Source organism: Lepidochelys kempii, chromosome 5 (assembly GCF_965140285.1).
Source record: "Lepidochelys kempii isolate rLepKem1 chromosome 5, rLepKem1.hap1, whole genome shotgun sequence".
In the NCBI taxonomy this organism is placed as follows: domain Eukaryota; kingdom Metazoa; phylum Chordata; order Testudines; family Cheloniidae; genus Lepidochelys; species Lepidochelys kempii.
In genome coordinates, this window is record NC_136384.1 from 91,205,244 (window position 1) to 91,225,635 (window position 20,392).

Below are 20,392 nucleotides of genomic sequence, written 5' to 3' on the forward strand. Positions count from 1 at the left end.
GACTTTGGAAGGCGAAGAGACTCTAAAACTGCCTGAGAGTGGCCTAGAGAAGGCCCAGCCTATCACAAGGACACTACGTTCCAGGCAGGAGAGAACTACTAATCCTGATGCTTACCTCCTTTTGTAGTATCATTCTGAGCCTGGATACCATGATGTAATGAGTTGTGGATGGCAGAAAGCAGGTCAGCTGCTTGAGTCATTAGTTTCTGAGCTTCTGCAACTGCACTTGTCTGGAAAATATAACAGAACATTTTCACATGCTTCGTGACCTAAGTCTGTACGAAAGCAAATTCTGTAACCTTCCCAAGAATCGGAACCCAGATATATGGGATTTTTTTTTTTTTTTTTAAAAGAACACACTACATTTTTGATCCAATAGGTTTTAATGTATCCATCCAATGCATCGCTTGTACAACCTCTAGATAACCCTTAATCAGTGAGACTTCACTGATAAGCTAGTATGTGTCAGAAGCACATTCTCTACGTTCTGAGTTTTGTCAGCTTATAAGGGAAGCACTCTTGCAACAGTGATAGTTTCTCTTGCGGAAATATATCCCTCTCATTAGAAAATAAGGAGTCCTTAAATGTTCTATGTTAATGGATCCTTAAGTACCATAAAACTGCTTCAAAATGTTAGAAAATCCTGATGCCAAATTGCTGATTAGAAGGTAATGATTTATAATCTACTGAAATACACAATGTTCTGACATTTTAGATCTACACCTATTTTATTAGGACTATGGAGCATGTGTTTAAACTGCTTGCTGGGAACATAAATGCTCAGTTTTAAAAAATCTGGGTTAATTGTCCTTGATACAAGATAAATATTTACAAGTAAAATTTAAATATGCTGTTTTAGAAGAGACTTATAAAAACTCAGACAGAAAAATAGTCTGATAGATACTTAACCAGGCCAGAAACTGATATTAATAAAAAACAGTGCAAGATAAATATTCACTTTCTGTAGCTTTGTCTTAACAAACACAATGCCTTAAAGACCAATGAAGAGTCCAGTGGCACCTTAAAAATTAAACAGATTTATTTGGGCATAAGCTTTCGTGGGTAGAAAACCCACTTCTTCAGATGCATGGAGTGAAAATTACACTGTAACGATCTGTAATTTTCACTCCATGCATCTGAAGAAGTGGGTTTTTTACCCACTAAAGTTGATGCCCAAATAAATCTGTTAGTCTTTAAGGTTCCACCAGACTACTCGATGCTTTTGTGGATACAGAGCAACACGGCTACCCCTCTGATACTTGACACAATGCATTAACACAGATCTGCTACAAAACAGGCTGCAAAGCAGACCCCAAATGCAATCAATCAATCTTGACCATGAACTAAATGAAGAATTTAAAGTGAGAAATATTTGACCACATGTGAATGAATGGCCCAGTTTGTGAGCAGTCACCCATAACAGTTCTGAAAATCAGGATTTGGCTGTGGATCTATCTATCTATCACAGCCCTGACGTAAGAGCGAACGCTCTTATTTATACTGCCACTAATTAAATTCAGAGTGCAATTTCCTCCATAAGTCCTCTAGCCTCCTCTGCATCTTTAAAATACTTGCACCTGATTTTCACTAAGTTTAAGGCTCTTTTATGCTGTTCAGGGTGTAGCTGGTGCAGCTAAATACTTAAGTAGGGAACTCCAGGAGAGCACGCAAAAGCATGTTACCTCCCTCCACTGCAAAAAGTAACAAAACCAGACAAATCTGAGGGAAATAAAAACACAACTCTTAGTCTCATCCAGCCTACCCCAATTCTATCTCTCAGCCCTAAAAAGGGTGATTTTTCCACCCCACGGAATTCTCAAGCTCATTAAAGCTGGTAGACTGGTGCACAGCCCTGACGCTGACCCCTTCCTCTCCCAACCACCAATGAAGCCTGGATAGAAATTCAGAACCTCAAAAAGGGAAAATCCATCATGATTTCCCACAAAAAATTACTAGTCACCGGTTAATGATAGTCTTCCTGGAAACCTTATCTTTCAGGTTCTATTTGCTTAAAGAGAATTTTCCAGGCTCATCAACAGGTTTGTTTGTTTTGTTATTACCTGATCAACAGCATATTTCTGTGCAAGGCCCTATAACTTCCTAAGAACTAAGAAGGAATATATTGGTGCTGGTGGAAAGTGGGCTGCTACTCTTAAAGAGTTCACCCATGCCAAGTTGATGGTGCTGCTGCAGGGAGGTGAGCTCCTGGAGTAAGAAATTCTCTATGACAATTTTTTGCTCTCCAAAATGAAAAACAAACAAAAAAACCCCAAACATTTCACAGGATCACAGACTAAGTGCAGAAATATCGAGTATTTGTACCTCTTTTTTGGTGAAGGCGATAAGAACTGTCAGTAGTACACGGGTAAACTTCACTCTGCTGAATACTGCTAAGCACTGCTGATGCTACAACAAAATAAAAAGTACCAAAAATTAGGAAAAAGTGCCAACTCTTCAAAAAAATAAGATTTGGCATTTATTTAACTAAATGCAAGATTTTATAAACAGCTCTTATAGACATACTATCTATCTATTTTGAGAGTAGAAAGTATCTGCCTTCCAACTCTATTTGCAACTTTTTTGGCCTAGTTATCTTCAAAGTAATTTCTGTTTCTGAAGAAGTGAACTGATGACATTATGGCACCAATAGTCTCCAACATCCTTCCAACACAGAAGAGGAAAACACAAACACACCTTGTGTGAGACCAGGAAGTTTGGTGGACAGCTACTTCTTAAGCTGGTACCATTCATTCAAACTTAATGTTTTAAGTGCTACCATGCAGCTATTACAGCGAAGTGAATTCTTCCCTATTTTCTTGAAGATTTATGTTAGATCAGGTTTTCCTATTTTAGGACAAATTCTATAAATTAGTTATTGAAAACATTTATCTAAGTAATATGAACTATTTTATACAGTCCAGCAAAAAATTGTAAAAGGTTCATTACTTCAAGTTCAACTTCTGGATCTCTCTCTTCTCCTTGTCGACTTCGAGTGCTCTAAAATTGAAGGAGTTAGAAACACGATGTATTAATAAAATTGCAAAAAGGTGATGCCATTGTTTAGAAAATAACTTAGATATAGGAGGTAAAAACATTAAATTTGTTTGGATATTTCTGAAATCAGATAAGACTAACATCAGTTCTCATCTGAGGTTAGAAGGCATCTGAAATTGACTTTAAGTATCTTTACAGGTATTTATATGACCCATGTTGCCATATGATCTGAGCGATCCACAATCATTAATAAAGCCTATCCTTACACCCCTCCCCTCCATGAGTAGAGAAACAGTATCCCCCCATTCACAGCTGGCAAACTGAGGCACAGGGTAGACTGAGTGACTTTCTACAGTCACACAGTAATTTTGCAGCTGAAACAGGAATTAAATCCAGGTTACCAAGTCTCAGTCCAGCCTAGTAGACCAGACTTCCTACACCAGACTCTCTTTTCTATTCCTACTTGAAAACCTACAAACCTTGTCTGTACTAGGGAACAACATTCTGAATCCTGCTATAGACAGTCTGCTAGTGTCTTAAGCAAAAATAGGCATACAAAAAAAAATTTCAATTCTCCTCCAGAGGACACTATTACCGGGGGGAAATGACATACGATGACAGTAATGTTCCTTAAAAATTTGTAATATGTTATATAACTTGTCTAAAAGGAAACCGTATTCTTTGAAGTCTATTCAACATATAACAGATAAAAAAGTAGGAAGCTAAAGAAAAACTACCTTTACTCTTCGCTGCATGTCATCTTCTACATCTTTTAGCATGCCTGGAAAAGTGACATTTTTAAAAAACAATGAATTATTCTGATTAAACTCAGATGCACACATACAACAGAGAGTGAGGAGAGTTGTGAGCTTAATTCAAAATCTGAAATATTTAAAAGCACCTACTGGCCAAAGTTCACCACCAAAGAAGCCCTACTGGTGACATTAGCTACCTGCGAGAAGTCTAACTCCTACCCTCAGCTTTTAAGAAGGGGATGATGCTAGAATGCTTATTAAGGTGCTGTCTCTGAACCGTAGCTCCAGCTTTTGTATCAGTCTGTGACTAATAAATGTTTGACAAATCTGAACCTACCCATTCTCTATCTCCAGCTGTTCCAAAGAAGGAACTCTCTCTACCTTTCCTCTCAATGTCTGATTTTTTGGACCACACAGAGGACAAGTCACCAAAAGCAAATGCAATTTCAGTAATCAGTGTTGCCAAAATTTAAATCTAAGAATATGTATTTTTTAGGAACTGGACCAACAGTTAGGTAACACATACATCAGAGGCATGCAGGTGCTGGGAATATTTACAGAAAAACAAATTCGTGAACTCCACAGATCTACAAGTGTACAAAAAAACCCTATGTAAATGAAGGATTTAAGATGTCCAAAGCTGCAGGTTTCAAACTCCAAAAGTCTCCACCTTAACTACGGTGCAACAGATGTGCACGGAAGTTAGGAGGGAGCAGGTGCTCAATTGAGATTGTGGAAATTCACGGTTAAGATCACCCAATGTCTGTTTGTTAGAAGCTAACTAAATAACTGCACGTTTGGAGAAGACTAATGTTCTCTCAAGAGTTTTAATTTCCACTTAAGTTATTGTCAAAACAAGAGTTTGACTTCTCAACCTCATCATTGCATTAAAGCTAGTTCCTTGCATGAAAATTATTTATTTGTGGTCATTAAGAATGTTTCTTTACAAATGGAGCTTTGCAATATAACATGAAGCTATTTGGCTTGACAAAGGTTAAATTTGGAACTCAGCCAATCTTAAATTCTAGGCATCTCAGAGTTTTCAGATTGATCCAGAACTAAGTAGTTGTCTTAATGCCTTAAGTTTTCTCAATCTCTCTACAACAGTGGTTCCCAACCTTTCTTGTGGGAATAGCACATTGCCGCCGAAATGCAGCCACAAAAAGTAGCAGCGGGAAGAAGTGTTGCTGCCGAAATGGCGCCGAGAAACGGCAACGCTTCTCGGCGGCATTTCGGCGGTGGGGTGATCTGTGGGTGCACAAAAATGCCCCGGCAGGCGCCATGGTGCCTGCAGGCACCGCGTTGGAGACCCCTGCTCTACATCAACGGTTCTCAAACTGTTGGTCGGGACCCCAAAGTGGGACGCGACCTCCTTTTAATGGGGTTGCCAGGGCCAGCATTAGTTTTGCTAGGACCCATGGCTGAAGCTGAAGCCTGAGCTCCATCCCCACCCAGGGTGGTGGGGCTTGGCTCCATCCCTCTCCCTCCCACCCCCAGGTCATGTAGTAACTTTGTTGTCAGAAAGTGGTCCTGGTGCAATGAAGTTTGAGAACCCCAGCTCTACATGCAGGTCAACTGAAAGAACAGCAAAAATAATGCACATAAATGCAAAATTCTGACTTTAAATACCCACAGCTTTAAAACTACCTCACCATTTTTTTTTCAAAATTTATTTACATTAATGTCAATCAGATTTTACAAACAAGCCAAATTAGAAGATTCCAGTTTAAGCATTTTTTAAATTTTAGTTATGCATATTGAAAATTTCTGACCAGAATATATGGGAAGAAAAAAATGTACGTAATAATGGAAATGGCTCATATTTTATTCACATTTTTAAATGGATCTCTGAACTGAAAGCATGAAAATTTCAGGACTTTTCTTTTCCACAAAGTTCTGAATTTTACCTGTAACTCGAAGATCTGTCACACTATTAGCCATTTTAAACCCATAGGTCATGGACTGAAAATCTTCCTAAATGTAAAATGGAACAATTAGGTGCTTTCAGCCAAAACATATGTTTGAAGTACAGCAGCAATAACTACACTTTTTTCTAAATTTCTGCACCCAATGCAAAATTGCAGTTATAGTCTTTCACAGCAACCAATGGGAATTTCAGGAGGCCGGTTTAATATTTGTGGTATAGTTTTAATATATATTATATTAACAGTACTATTCTTCTATAGTACTTTCCATCCATAAATCTCAAAGCACTTTAAAAAGAAGTGAAGTATTAAAACCATTAACCGATTGGAAAATAATCACAGAGCAGAGGACAAGATCTCCTGACTCCCAGTACAATACTGGGGGGAAGGGAAGGCGTGTAGCACATTGTCTCTTTATCCTGGGCAGAAAATTCAAAGCTAAACAAAAAAATCCTAATGATCAAAAACATCTGGTTTCAATAGCAGGCAATCCCCGCATTAATAATTTTCTACTGACCTATGCCATCTTTTCTGTTCATATATAAGCTGTTTATGAATAAAAGCATTCTTATTTGCTCACTCACGTATTCTACCACATAGAAAGCAAATAATGAATTCAGGAAAAAGTGTAAGAGAAATTAGGTGACCAGTGATATTCTGTTCAAGAAAATTAGCCACTCTCCCAGACCATTCTACAATAATGTAGTCCTAAACTTCACTCTTCAAGCCATTTTTTAATTTCTGTAAAGCACCACGAATAATTATGGTGCTATACATATTGTAATCACAGGTCATATTGAAACATACCTCTTCAAAAACTGCAGCTTTATTTACTTTTTCTCTGGCAATATCACAGATTTTTAGGATCCCCAGAGCAAAAGCCTTCATGGCAGGATCTTCTATGAAGTCTGGATTATGTATATATAGGCAAGTAAACACTGTTTGTGCCAAGGAATGACCTTCCAACCATGTTATCTAGAAAGAAAATAAAAGTACATACTTTATTTTTGAGTCTGCATTTTTTTATATTCCCATTCCTTTTCTATTTTACCCTGTCTAAATCAGTCCTCAAAGAGACTCCATATCGTGCCAACCTTCCATCCAGCAAAAAGGATCAAATGAGGATTTCTGACACCTATCAACATCTCTTCATTTGTTGGCTATGGAAGTGGAGGTGGGGATCAAAGGAAGGAAAGGGGACACACACTAGAGTATTATGCACCACCTTACTTGTTGAACAAGCTACCTCTACAAAGTTCCCAGTCCAAGAATTATGGAAGTAAGCTTGTCACTGGACGTGAATTACATACTATACATGTATTCCTCTAATGTTCCATTACATAAGTAAGAAGTCACAACTGTAATTTGCTGCTAAAATATATTAGTATTCTACAATTTCAAGTCTAAACATAGCTTCCTTTCCATGACCTCCTGGTATAACAACATGAAACTGATGTAAATGAGAACAGAGAGAAAGCTTCAATAATCTAGGCACGTCCTTCAATATCTTCATAGACTATGAAATACAGTAGAGTTTCGGTTTAAAACATGTCCAATATACCTTTAAAAATTATTTTGTGGCATTTAGCACATACATGTTTACACATTCAATTAAAAATAAATTTGCACATCTCCTTTAACATATCTTTATAACCTCTTATGCATATAAAGATCTGTATTGTAAAGAAGCCACAATGAAAATATATAGGATTTGATCAGATTTCCTAATGTAAATAAGATTCTATAATCTCTCTCTAGTACTTCATAGTCAAAATCCCAGATTTTTTTTTGAACTAATGGTTCTTTTAGAACACAAAGTTTCTTGAGACCCTAATTACTGAACTATCACTCCAACTACTAATGGTTACAGCAAATTTAAACATACAGTATGTAAATATGTGTCTGCTCAATGGATCAATTTACCCTAAAATCCTTCTTTACCAAGGAAACCTACATCTTTTTCTTAATCACTTAAACTCCAGTTTTGAAAGTATTAAAACAGCATTAAAAGGAGCAAATTCTTACCAAGCAGCAAAAACAAGTATCCATTATCCCAATCATCTGAGGTAAAGATAGATCTTTAATTTTAATGATGCCATCCTTAAAAAGAAAAAAACATGTGAAAGCGATAGATTATACAAACAATAGATACGTCATTCTTTGCACAGCAGAAAGGGAATTTTAAAGAATACAACATTAATTTAATTTTAAAAGTTCATCAACCATGATATTTGTATTTGGTTGGTTTTGTTGATCTAGGACCCTATAAAATTAATAGCAATGAAAAACGTGTCACTAGTCTTTTGTGTACTTTTACCCTATACTCTTTTATTATGTAGGGTAAAAGTATATATACATGTACACTGTGTTTCTCAAACTAGGAAACCCGACTGAAAAGGGGGGTCTCAAGCCTCTTGTAAAGGAGTTGAAGTATTGCTGCTCTTACTTCTGTGCTGCCTTCAGAGTTGGGTGGCCAGAGAGCGGCAGCTTCCAGGTCTGAATGCAGTGCTGCAGTGTTGCATAGTACGGTATTGCCACCCTTACTTCTGTGCTAGTGCTGCTGTTGGCACTGCATTCAGAGCTGGGTGGCTGGAGAACAGCAGCTGCTGGCTGGGAATCCAGCTCTGAAGGCTGCACTGCTCCTGGTAGCGATGCTGCCTTCAGAGCTCAGCACCCAGCCAGCAGCTGCCGTCCTCCAGCTATCCTGTTCGGAAGCCAGTGCAGAAGTAATGGTGGCAATTCCATTACATCCCCCAACGCCCGCACACACAATAGATCTGCAACCCCCTTCTGGGTTGGGACCCCCCAGCTTCAGAAGTGCTGACTTAAGGGCTTTACTTTGTATTTTGCCATTTTTCAATAAATATTCATGCTTTGTTACAACGCTGTGAAATTTGAGATTTAAACATCTGAAATAATGAAATTCAAAATTTTTAAAATACTATGACCATGAAATTTACAAAAATGGACTGTGAATTTGGTAGGGCCCTATTCATGACTGTGGAAACCACACCTTTGGAATTATGAAGATTTTTGCAGTAGATATCATGGTGATGAGCACATTACAAAAAAAAAGTCACACTGATAGGTAGAAATAGACAAATATATCTCAGCAGTTTCATTCTAGCATCATTAAGCAGCCTGTAGAAGTTATAAAACTGGTTAAACTAACATTTAAAAATATGCACCATAGATGCAAAAACTGGATTAACAAACAAGGGCCAGTCTTATAAGAAACTTCATGCGTGCAAATGCCTGCAGAGAGCTCCACTGACTGCAGGATCAAAGCCTAAAAGATGATACCTTACCAGTTAGGAAGCCATTTGTTCAATGCACCCAAATCCACATTTTGAAAAATCAGGAAGGTATTCTTAGAGCTGCTTCTCTTTTGACTCTTTCAAAATGTTTGCTTTTTCTTATCTAACTACGGTGACTGAATACCACAAGATGGATGCAGAATCTTTCAATTTTACTTCATCAGTTCAATTTGAGGACATCAGTAGTGAAAGATCATCATCAGAGTGCTGCTCCATGGCCTTTGTTAAATTACTTGGCCTCCGTCCAGTTCCTAGTGAACAGGAATCCACATGATCAAATCCAGTGTCAATTTACAATATCAGTAGAGAGACCAAGTACTGAATGGGCAAGGAGACTGAAATATCCTTTCAGCAGAAAGGACTAGATAATCTAATAAATCTTCATCTCAGAAGCATACAATTGGGAAGCATGGGGAAACTTATATTGCAGTTATCTGTATTGTACTTATTCTGTAGATGAATAGGGCTTCAAATTCTAAGGCATGTTATTTTTTCTGAAAATATCTGAAGGGAAAATATAATACAAGTTCTCTATTAAATGTTGAAACATTCAGTCTACATAGGTCATTGATGTGATTGTTGAAGTTGTGCATAGCTATGATTTATTAAAACTCTACTTTTCTTTTTTAAGGCAGCATTAACAGACAATAAAAAGGAGAAAAGGAAGGAAGGAAGGAAGGGACACCAACCTTGATAGCTTGCTCAAAGTTAAGAACCTTTCGATTAACTTGGTTTCCAATCATGCCAGCATCCATCTTGGGATCCATCATTTCAATAGCAGACATGGCTTCAAAAAGACCAAAACTAAGGACAACAATGAAAAGCAACAAACACTTAGTATACAATCATTTAATTTGCACAAAGCAATGGATTTCCACACACTATCATCAGGCACCAGCATCAAACTATTAAATACTGAGACACTGACAAGTGATGTGTTTTGAGCTTGCCATTTGTCAACACACTAGCTAAGACTGTCAAGAGTGACTAGTGATGTTAGGTGCCCAATCTGAGGAACCTTATAAGGACCTAATTTTTATGGAGTCTCAAGTCCTCTTGAAAATCCTGGGATTTATTTTAAACTGAAGAGCACTTCTTTAGCCAAATACCCAATTACTAAGTATCTGTGCCTACGTGTATGTACCTTCACACACACACAGAGACAGAACTCATAATACATATCGTCCCCTTAGAGACCATTATGTATATCTGATAGCTTTAACTGATTTTAACTAAAACAAACTGGTCTTGATTATGCCACAACCAGAGAAAACATTTACGTTTCTACCCCGACAAATACAGAATTCATGTTTTAAGCTTCAGTTTTATTTTTAAACAGTTTAATAAAAATCATGCAGAAACAATCCAGTTTCTGACACTATATTCTGTTGCTGTCATAATGGTTAATCCTGCTAATAAATGTGTAAGATAACATTCAGGTTAAAGCTGGTATATGGAAAACAACAGACAAGGCCTCAACTTTGGCATATAATCTACTCAGCAAGCCTGGTGCACAGCCTTCAGAAAGTAGAAGCCACACAAAATACTGCTGCAAAACGTAGGCCGATGCTTACTTCCTACTGACTTTAATGATTTGATGTATAATTTTTGTACAAAAATATTATTTTTGAAGCATCTGATATACATTTGACTAATAATGTTATCTTTGTTAACATGGTATTAACACCTGAAAAATATTTTTCTGACAAGATAAAAATACTCAGATGGTTGAAAGTTTCATGGAAGTGATTTTGACATCAGTGGAATCTAAGCACATGTTCATTCATGTGCTTTGCTGAATCCAAACCTCAATCCTGTCATCCTTACACTATATATTACCCATTATTTATGTTAAAATGACAGTGACATTTTAAATGATAGATTTCATGATTTTAAGGAAACAAAAGGAGTGAGAGCAGCAGAATAAAGAAAACTTAAAGAAAAAATATCAGACTTTAACAAACTCAGATTTCCTAAGTAAGGTCCATGAGAAGAAAATCTAAGGGAAGGAGGACTTCAGAAGAGCTGTCAGTTTCTCAAGGAGACAATATTAAAGGCACAACTGCAAATTATTCTGATGCAAAGGAAATATAGGAAGACTAGTAAGAGGCCAATATTGCTCCACCAGGAGCTCTTTTATGACCAGAAAATCAGAAAGCACTCCTACAAAAAGTATAAAAAGATTGCATATAAGGACAAAATCAGAAAGACTAAGTATCTTGTTGGTCACTAAATACTAATATATATTACTCCCATCTCAAAAATTATATCCCAATGGGATACTCACAGCTTGTCATGAAGCAGTTCTCCCAACTTCAATTCTAGAAGGAACACAACAGGACAAATCATTAATTTGGATATTACTCTAAAGCAGCTCATCACAGATATTTAACCAAACAGCTTGCTCGACTGGCTAAACAGGCTTTACCTTACAAAAGAAGGAGATACAGAAGAAAGGCATGCATTGTTGCTCTTTGATGTATATTATGATGCTGAAGGCAAAATATAATACCAAATGTGACAGCGTGACGCAAAGATCTCTTAATGCAACTGTCAGAGGACACAGGGATAGATGGGTCCCCTGGATTCACCAAAAGAATGTCATGTAAGGTCGCCAATGAAAGCCTATGTCACACAGGTCATCATAATCATTGTGAGCTATATGTATAGAAAAAACATGAGGAGTTAGGAATATATGTTGCAAATCATGTTTCTAAACCTTGCAGCTAAAGGCAGGATACTCTATGGTAGTGTGCCTAGAGACAAACTTCTCAAGATAGGTGGTGGGAGACAACAACTCCTTGGTGAACCTCACAGTAGAAATCTATTACCACGAAGAGGCAAATGTTAATGAAGATCTGACAGAGACTATAGAAGGAAACTAACAAGAAGAGGTAAACAGTGCAGGAGCGATGGGAAAATCATGTTTTCAAGTGACGGTCAAAGGTCTGGTCTATCTATGGGAGCAGAGAGGCGTTCTGGCATCTTTCAATCTGTGAAGACAGGTTGCCAGTAAGATTGATTTTATGAAAAGGGGATCTCAGCCATTCTTAACTCAAAACGCTGGGAATCTTGTAAGCTGGTGCATGCTATTCCTTTGGAAGCATAGATTCTGACAGTTCTGTGAATGTTCAGTGGAACTGGAGCTGGGCACTCCAGAGGAATACTTGCAGAACTTGGGGGTTGGTGTGTGGCTATCTCTAACCTGTACAGAGACAGCGAGGCCTCTGGAGACTTGAAGGATAGTGCTTTGTGTTGCCAGAGGCTGATGGAGTCAGGGAGCTGAACAACAGAAGGCACAGACAAGACTTCCACACACTAAGTACAGGTGGTAGCGAGGTGCCTCACAACCAGGGTGCCCCTTGGAAGTGTCAGAGACAGATAATGGCAATTTCCTGCAAATATCCTCATAAAACCTTATTGAATTAAGTTTAAGTAACTTTGGGATCCATTGCATTAAATGCAAAGTTCATATATAATTGTGGTCTGGATTGTACGTAACCTCTCTAGGGAACGGATGTGATGTGAGACGTGGGGGTCCAAAGGACTATACTGAAAATATACCAGACAAAAATGGACTCTGAGGACAGTAAGTGCATTTCCAGGGAAACGCCTAAGGAGAGATTAATGTACATTCCTACCTCCGGTTATGCAAAAACCCTTCCACCCTGAAGAGAGGGTGATTGCTGATTATCTGTTCCCAGAGGTTGGAGATCAAAGGCCTGAGCTGTATAAAGAAACAGGCTGACCTGTTGGTTAGGAATCTGAGATAGTTATGAACTTGTAACAATGGAGAAAACCCAGTTGTGGATTTTCAAAGACTGACCTACTAGAGCTCAAGGGTGGAGTTGGGGTGACTTCTGGTAAGCTTTTTAGCATGCATGTAGGTTCTTTTATTATTTTTAATATGTTTTACTTGTAATGGTTTTACCTTAAAAATAAATGTGCTTGCTTAGAAAGAATTGCGTGGTAACTTGTAACTGCCGGCAATTACACTGTTCATAGCCACTGGAGAGAAAGCAAAAGCACAGATGCTGGCCTGTTTAGGCAGTCTGGCTTGCTGGAAATATATCAGTGTAAATCAGGGAGTTGTGCAGCCCTAACATCCCAATCAGGAGGGAAAGACACATGTCTCCTCCCAAGAGGAGTGATGGCTGGGAGTACCCTTGGTGGACTAAGAGAGGAAATACAGGCATAGTTACCATGAAATGTGACACCACCTGCTCAATGCCATCACCCAAGGCACTCCCTTTGTGCCATTCCAACAATTCAAAGGGAACTTAAAATTGGTCTAAGACAGCATTTGAGGATCCCCCTTCTAGATTAGTAAGGAAATCCTCATATGGTGCATGCAAAATAATGTGTGTAACATACTGGTAGAAAGTTATTTTTGATTTAATGTTGCACCAAGGGTCAGTTTAAAAATTACGCACAAGGCAAATTAACTCTGAGTAGCAATCTTAACAGTAACTGGAGGTATTTTTCTCCCAATAACCTGAACGTATTACCTCTCATGAGAAACTTATCAGTTTTGATTCAATTGCAGAAATGAATAAAAATCAGCACTGGACAGTCGATTTCTAGGATACAGGACTGTGTTCAGTCTAGATAAATTTGACAGTTCCAGGAAAACAGGAGACAGGTCCAGTATGGATAAACAAGATTTCCCAGTAGCAGCCATGTTAGTCTGTATCCGCAGAAAGAACAGGAGTACTTGTGGCACCTTAGAGACAAACAAATTTATTTGAGCACAAGCTTTCATGGGCTATAGTCCACTTCATCGGATGCATGCCACCCAATGAAGTGGGCTGTAGCCCACGAAAGCTTATGCTCAAATAAATTTGTCTCTAAGATGCCACAAGTACTCCTGTTCTTTTAACAGAATGAGAAAAACCATAAGGAGGAAAGCAGCCTGAAAAAAGGAAGGAGGTTTATATCTTCTGAAGAGGGTTGCTCATCTCATGGACCCCAATCCCACTATAAACTTGACACAGGCAGACTCTTGAATCTGCATACTTCCAATAAAGTCAATGGAGTCTACCCGTACTGAGCTCATTGCAGGAGTGGAGCCTTAGACTAGAAGGCAACTTCAAGAATTATGGTTGGGCTTCTTAAAAATTGGAATCCTTAAGAGTCTAAGAAGTACAACTTACCTCTACAGGCCTCTTCAAATTCCTGGGTAATATCGATCCAGTTTGTATTACCCTTTTCCATCTTGTCAGGTATATTGAGCTCCCATCCTGAATCATCATCTTCTACTGAAGCTTTCATAACCATAATATTGTACCTATAAATACAAATCATAGATCAAGAATAAACTATAGAAAGTATTTAATGGGAACCAATGCTTATCTTGCATAAGGAAAAAAAATGAACTAGTCAGATGTAAATTCAAAGGGCAACATTGAAGGTTCAACAGCCCATAATTTGACAACTCCTTTAAAAAGGATGTTATCTCTTTCAAAATTTCCCCTGAATAGATTTTACTATATAAACTCAAAAACCAGGACTGCAAAATGTTAATATCACTACTCCTTGACTGGACAACCATTAATAAAGTTACATACTCAACCTGAAAGACAATCAATTTTTAAAAAAAGCTTAAAGGAATTTTGGGTATTAAACATTTAATTTTTGAAGTTTTATAATAAGCAAAAATCTCTCTCTCTCTCTCATTGCTATGCGAAAGACCCAAAACAAGAAGAATCTGTGAAACTGACTACAAACGGAACACAGTCAGGTGTACAAAGTAAGTCACTTTTGCAGTAATAGTAATCTTCGTGTAACTTGCAAGCACATTCAGACTCAAATATTATTTTTAAACTGTGCGTCATAAAAGATAACCTATTAAGAATGAATTAAAATATTAGTCGTGTGTCTGAAAAGGCCTGTAGGCTTCCTTCCTACCTCTTTGCTTGTTTTACTTTAGATACATCAGAAATGTCAAGCCTAGTCTTCCCTGGTTTTGCTGGAGTTCCTCTGAGAGGTATGGATGATTCTCAGCACTAACATCCCTCAGTTAAAAGCTATGCTGGACATTTAGTGAAGATGTCCCGTAAATAATGTTAGTCACCTAAGAACCAAAATTCAAGAGTTTTAAAACAGGTAGTTTAAAAGCCCCTTCCCCTTTCGATTGCTATGTCCTAATAAGGAGGAGAGGATGGAAAATGATAAAATACAGGAAGATCTAATGAGAAACAGACAAATGAAAAAAAGTCCCATTCCATTATGTCATGCAATAGGGGACAGCCAAAAAATGACAAGTTTTTAAAATGCTTATATACCAATGCTAGAAGTCTAAATAATAAGATGGGTGAACTAGAGTGCCTAGTATTAAATTAGGATATTGATCTAACAGGCATCACAGAAACTTGGTGGAATGAGGATAATCAATGGGACACAGTAATAGCTGGGTACAAAATATATCAGAAGGACAGAACAGGTCGTTCTGGTGGGGGAGTGGCACTATATGTGAAAGAAAGCGTAGAATCAAATGAACTAGAAATCTTAAATGAACTAAATTGTACTATAGAATCTCTATGGATAGTAATTCCAAGCTTGAAAAATAAGAATATAGCAGTAGGGCTGTATTACAGACCACCTGACCAGGATGGTGTAAGTGACTCTGAAATGCTCAGGGAGATTTGAGAGGCTATTAAAATTAAAAAACTCAATAATAATAATGGGGGATTTCAACTATCCCCATATTGACTGGGTATACATCACCTCAGGAAGGGATGTTGAGATAAAGTTTCTTGACACCTTAAATGACTGCTTCTTGGAGCAGCTAGTCCTGGAACCCACAAGAGGAGAGGCAATTCTTGATTTAGCCCTAAGTGGAGCACAGGATCAGGTCCAAGAAGTGAATACAGCTGGACCACTTAGTAATAATGACCGTAATATAATTAAATTTAACATCCTTGTGGCAGGGAAAACTCCACAGCAACCCAACACCGTAGCATTTAATTTCAGAAAGGGGAACTACACAAAAATGAGGAGGTTAGTGAAACAGAAATTATAAGGTACAGTACCAAAAGCAAAATTCCTGCAAGCTGCATGGAAACTTTTAAAGACACCTTAATAGAGGCTCAACTTAAATGTATATCCCAATTTAAAAAACATAATAAGAGAACCAAAAAAGAGCCACTGTGGTTAAACAACAAAGTAAAAGAAGCAGTGAGAGGCAAAAAGGCATCCTTTAAAAAGTGGAAGATAAATCCTAATGAGGAAAATAGAAAAGAGCATAAACTCTGGAAATGAAGTGTAAAAATATAATTAGAAAGAACAAAAAAGAATTTGAAGAACAGCTAGCCAAAGACTCCAAAAGTAATAGCAAATATTTTTTTAAATACATCAGAAGCAGAAAGCCTGCTAAACAACTAGTGGGGCCACTGGATGATCAAGATGCTAAAGGAGCACTCAAAGACGATAAGGCCATTGCGGAGAAACTAAATTAATTCTTTGAATCGGTCTTCATTGTTGAGGACGTGAGGGAGATTCCCAAACCTGAGCCATTCTTTTTGGGTGACAGATCTGAGGAACTGTCCCAAATTGAGGTGTCATTAGAGGAGGTTAGAACAAACTGATAAACTAAACAGTAATAAGTCTCCAAGACTTGATGGTATTCACCCAAGAGTTCTGAAGGAACTCAAATGTGAAATTGCAGGACTACTGTCATCTGTAACCTATCATTTAAATCAGCTTCTGTATCAAATGACTGGAGGACAGCTAATGTGATGCCAATTTTTAAAAAGGGCTCCAGAGGTGACCCTGGCAACTACAGGCCTGTAAGCCTCACTTCAGTACAGGGCAAACTGGTTGAAACTATCATGAAGAACAAAATTGTCAGACACATAGATGAACATAATTTGTTGGGAAATAGTCAATGTGGTTTTTGTAAAGGGAAATCAGGCCTCACCAATCTACTAGAATTCTTTGAGGGGGTCAACAAGCATGCAGACAAAGGAGATCCAGTGGTTATAGTGTATTTAGATTTTCAGAAAGTCTTTGACAAGGTCCCTCACCAAAGGCTCTTAAGCAAAATAAGCAGTCATGGGATAAGAGAGAAGCTTCTCTTATGGATTGGTAACTGGTTGAAAGATAGGAAACAAAGGGTAGGAATAAATGGTCAGTTTTCAGAATGGAGAGAGGTAAATAGTGGGATCTGTACTGAGCCCAGTCCTATTTAACATATTCATAAACGATCTGAAAAAAGGGGTTAACAGTGAGATGGCAAAACAGTGAGATGGTTAACAGTGAGATGATACAAAACTACTCAAGATAGTTAAGTCCCAGGCAGACTGTGAAGAGTGACAAAAGGATCTCACAAAACTAGGTGACTGGGCAACAAAATGGCAGATGAAATTTAATGTTGATAAATGCAAAGTAATGCACATTGAAAAACATAATCCTAACTATACATATACAATGATGGGGTCTAAATTTGCTGTTACCACTCAAGAAAGATCTTGGAGTCATTGTGGATAGTTCTCTGAAATCATCCACTCAATGTGTAGCGGCAGTCAAAAAAGCAAACAGAATGTTGGGAATCATCAAGAACAGGATAGGTAAGAAAGAAAATACCATATTGCCTCTATATAAATCCCTGGTACGCTCCCACCTGGAATACTGCATGCAGATGAGGTCACCCCATCTCAAAAAAGGTATATTGGAATTGGAAAAGGTTCAGAAAAGGGCAACAACAAATGATTAGGGGTATAGAACGGCTTCCGTATGAGGAGCGATTAATAAGACTAGGACTTTTCAGCTTGGAAAAGAGGTAACTAAGGGGGGGACATGATAGAGGTCTATAAAATCATGAATGGTATAGACAAAGTAAATAAGGAAGTGTTATTTACTCCTTCTCATAATACAAGAACAAGGGGGCACCAAATGAAATTAATGGGTAGCAGGTTTAAAACAAACACAAGAAAGTATATTTTCAGCCAAAGCACTGTCAACCTCTGGAACTCCTTGCCAAAGGTTTCTGTGAAGGTTCAAAAGGGACCTAGTTAGATTCATGGAAGATAGGTCCATCCATGGCTATTAGCCAGGATGGGCAGGGATGGTGTCCCTAGCCTCTGTTTGTCAGAAGCTGGGATTGGGTGACAGGGGATGGATCACTTGATGGACCTTTGGTCTGACCCAGTACAGCCGTTCTTATGCTCAGCCTTCCCTCTCCAGCTTTGGTGCTGCCACCATTTCACTAGTTCTCCAATAATCGTGGGGGGCAGAGAATGGGGGGGGGAGAGCGGGGGAACTGTTAAAATAAATAAATGAAACCAGATCTTCCTTACAGAAGCGAACAGGAGATACAGAGGCCGATTGTTTTCCCCTGTGACACCAGCGCCAAGCTGCTGCAGGTCCCAATGGGAGGACACCACGGGGGGTAGCACTGCCAGCGGTGGGGATGAACGCAGGCGCCTCCGCCGGCACCCCAGTGACCCTGCCCTGGCCCTGTCGGCCCCGCGCGGGCAGCTCGCAGGCCAGGCGCCGCAGCGGCCGCGGCACGGGGCAGCGCAGCGGCTGGCCTGGCGGGGGCCCCAGCAGGCAGGCCTGCGAGGGACTCCGTACCACACGCGCGCCCAAGCCCGGCCCAGCCCACGAGTGGCCCCTCCCACGCCGGACAGGGGGCTTCACCTCTCGGGGCCGCGCGGGGCCCTGTGCGGGTCACGCCCCTGTCACCTCACCGTGCCCGTTGCCTCCGTCTCGCGCAGCAACCAGCCAAGGCACCCCCTTCGTTCGGAGCTCGGCCCTGCTGCTGCGCATGCGCAAAATCACCCCGCGCTCCTGGCAGGGCGGCATTTCACGAGCAGGTTCTAACGCATGCGTGCACAAGCCTCCACCTCCCAGGAGGCCCGGCGTGGGTGGGGTGTAGCCTGCGGTTGCTCATGCGCAAACCCAATAAACTGCCCCCGGGGAGCTTAGTTTACTATGAACAGGGGACGGACGGAGAGGGGGGGGTGTGGCTGGGGGAGGAGGGGTGAGGAGTGGGACTCCTGCACGGTGCGGTCCGGCTCGGACCCTGGCCGGCCTCCTTCTTTGCACCTGGGCGAGTGAGTTTGCTGCTCCCCCCGCGGGTCTATATGTACTGTGCTGTCCTCTCCTCTCCTCTCCTCTCCTCCCTCCCAGACTTTGAAGGCTGTAACGTAAAACTCTGTTCTTGACGCATCGTCCCACAAGCCTTCAGTTTTCCCTAAATGATGCTCCTGTGTTATGCTTATAAGAAGCACACAGGATCTTTATAGGGAAGAAGGCAGCACAGTACATTTATTGAGAATACAAGTTAGCCTATGCTTTTCAATCACACACACATGCTCTCTTTGTGTCTCTCCTGCCAGTTGATGTGTATAGTTACCAGTCCAGAGTATGGATCAATCTAATGGCCAGCCAGATTGGTTGTAGAGAGGAGCAGGACTCTGTCAGGGGTGATCCAGTGCTCCTGGAGTGTGGCAAGGTGAACCCAAAGTCCCATGGCCAAGCACCTTGTTCTTATAGTCTTTTTTTCTCTTTTGAAGTCTATGGATGTTGCTGTGTCAGTTTGTGACCAGTTACTACTTAACTGGTAAAAAGAAAAGGAGTACTTGTGGCACCTTAGAGACTAACCAATTTATTTGAGCATAAGTTTTCGTGAGCTACAGCTCACTTCATCGGATGCATACTGTGGAAACTGCAGAAGACATTATATACACAGAGACCATGAAACAATACCTCCTCCCACCCCACTCTCCTGCTGGTAATAGCTTATCTAAAGTGATCACTCTCCTTACAATGTGTGTGATAATCAAGTTGGGCCATTTCCAGCACAAATCCAGGTTTTCTCACCCTCCGCCCCCCTACACACAAACTCACTCTCCTGCTAGTAATAGCCCATCCAAAGTGATCACTCTCTTTACAATGTTTATGATAATCAAGGTGGGCCATTTCCAGATTATCATGCACATTGTAGGGAGAAAAGGAGTGCTTGTGGCACCTTAGAGACTAACCAATTTATTAGAGCATAAGCTTTCGGCCACAAGTACTCCTTTTCTTTTTGCGAATACAGACTAACACGGCTGTTACTCTGAAACCTGTCATTGTAGGGAGAGTGGTCACTTTGGATAAGCTATTACCAGCAGGAGAGTGAGTTTGTGTGTGTGTGTGTTTGGGGGGGGGGTGAGAAAACCTGGATTTATGCTGGAAGTGGCCCACCTTGATTTTCATACACATTGTAAGGAGCGTTGTCACTTTGGATAAGCTATTACCAGCAGGAGAGTGAGTTTGTGTGTATGGTTTTTGGAAAAAGGGGAGGAGGGGGCTGAGAAAACCTGGATTTGTGCTGGAAATGGCCCACCTTGATTATCATACACATTGTAAAGAAAGTGGTCACTTTGGATGGGCTATTACCAGCAGGAGAGTGAGT

General features: G+C 39.7%; 1 protein-coding gene across 8 annotated transcripts in view; it reads right to left on the reverse strand.

Annotated features, from left to right (window-relative positions):
- The window catches only part of NAA35 (N-alpha-acetyltransferase 35, NatC auxiliary subunit), a 42,169-nt gene extending 23,373 nt beyond the window's left edge, over positions 1-18,796 (reverse strand). For 4 of the 8 annotated variants that reach the window (XM_073345026.2, XM_073345024.2, XM_073345023.2 and 1 more), the window contains exons 1-11: positions 18,681-18,795; positions 14,145-14,278; positions 11,279-11,312; positions 9,681-9,795; positions 7,700-7,774; positions 6,482-6,649; positions 5,657-5,723; positions 3,732-3,775; positions 2,947-2,997; positions 2,323-2,406; positions 116-230 (exon numbers count right to left, since the gene is read on the reverse strand). In XM_073345026.2, coding sequence (XP_073201127.1) covers positions 116-230; positions 2,323-2,406; positions 2,947-2,997; positions 3,732-3,775; positions 5,657-5,723; positions 6,482-6,649; positions 7,700-7,774; positions 9,681-9,795; positions 11,279-11,312; positions 14,145-14,268 — 877 coding nt within the window. In that variant the 5' untranslated portion in view covers positions 14,269-14,278; positions 18,681-18,795. Of the gene's footprint in view, positions 1-115; positions 231-2,322; positions 2,407-2,946; positions 2,998-3,731; positions 3,776-5,656; positions 5,724-6,481; positions 6,650-7,699; positions 7,775-9,680; positions 9,796-11,278; positions 11,313-14,144; positions 14,279-18,287; positions 18,507-18,630 lie in introns of those variants that run through there. The other 4 variants (XR_012159056.2, XM_073345018.2, XM_073345020.2 and 1 more) reach the window with 4 other exon arrangements.
- Between the last annotated feature and the right edge of the window lie 1,596 nt (positions 18,797-20,392).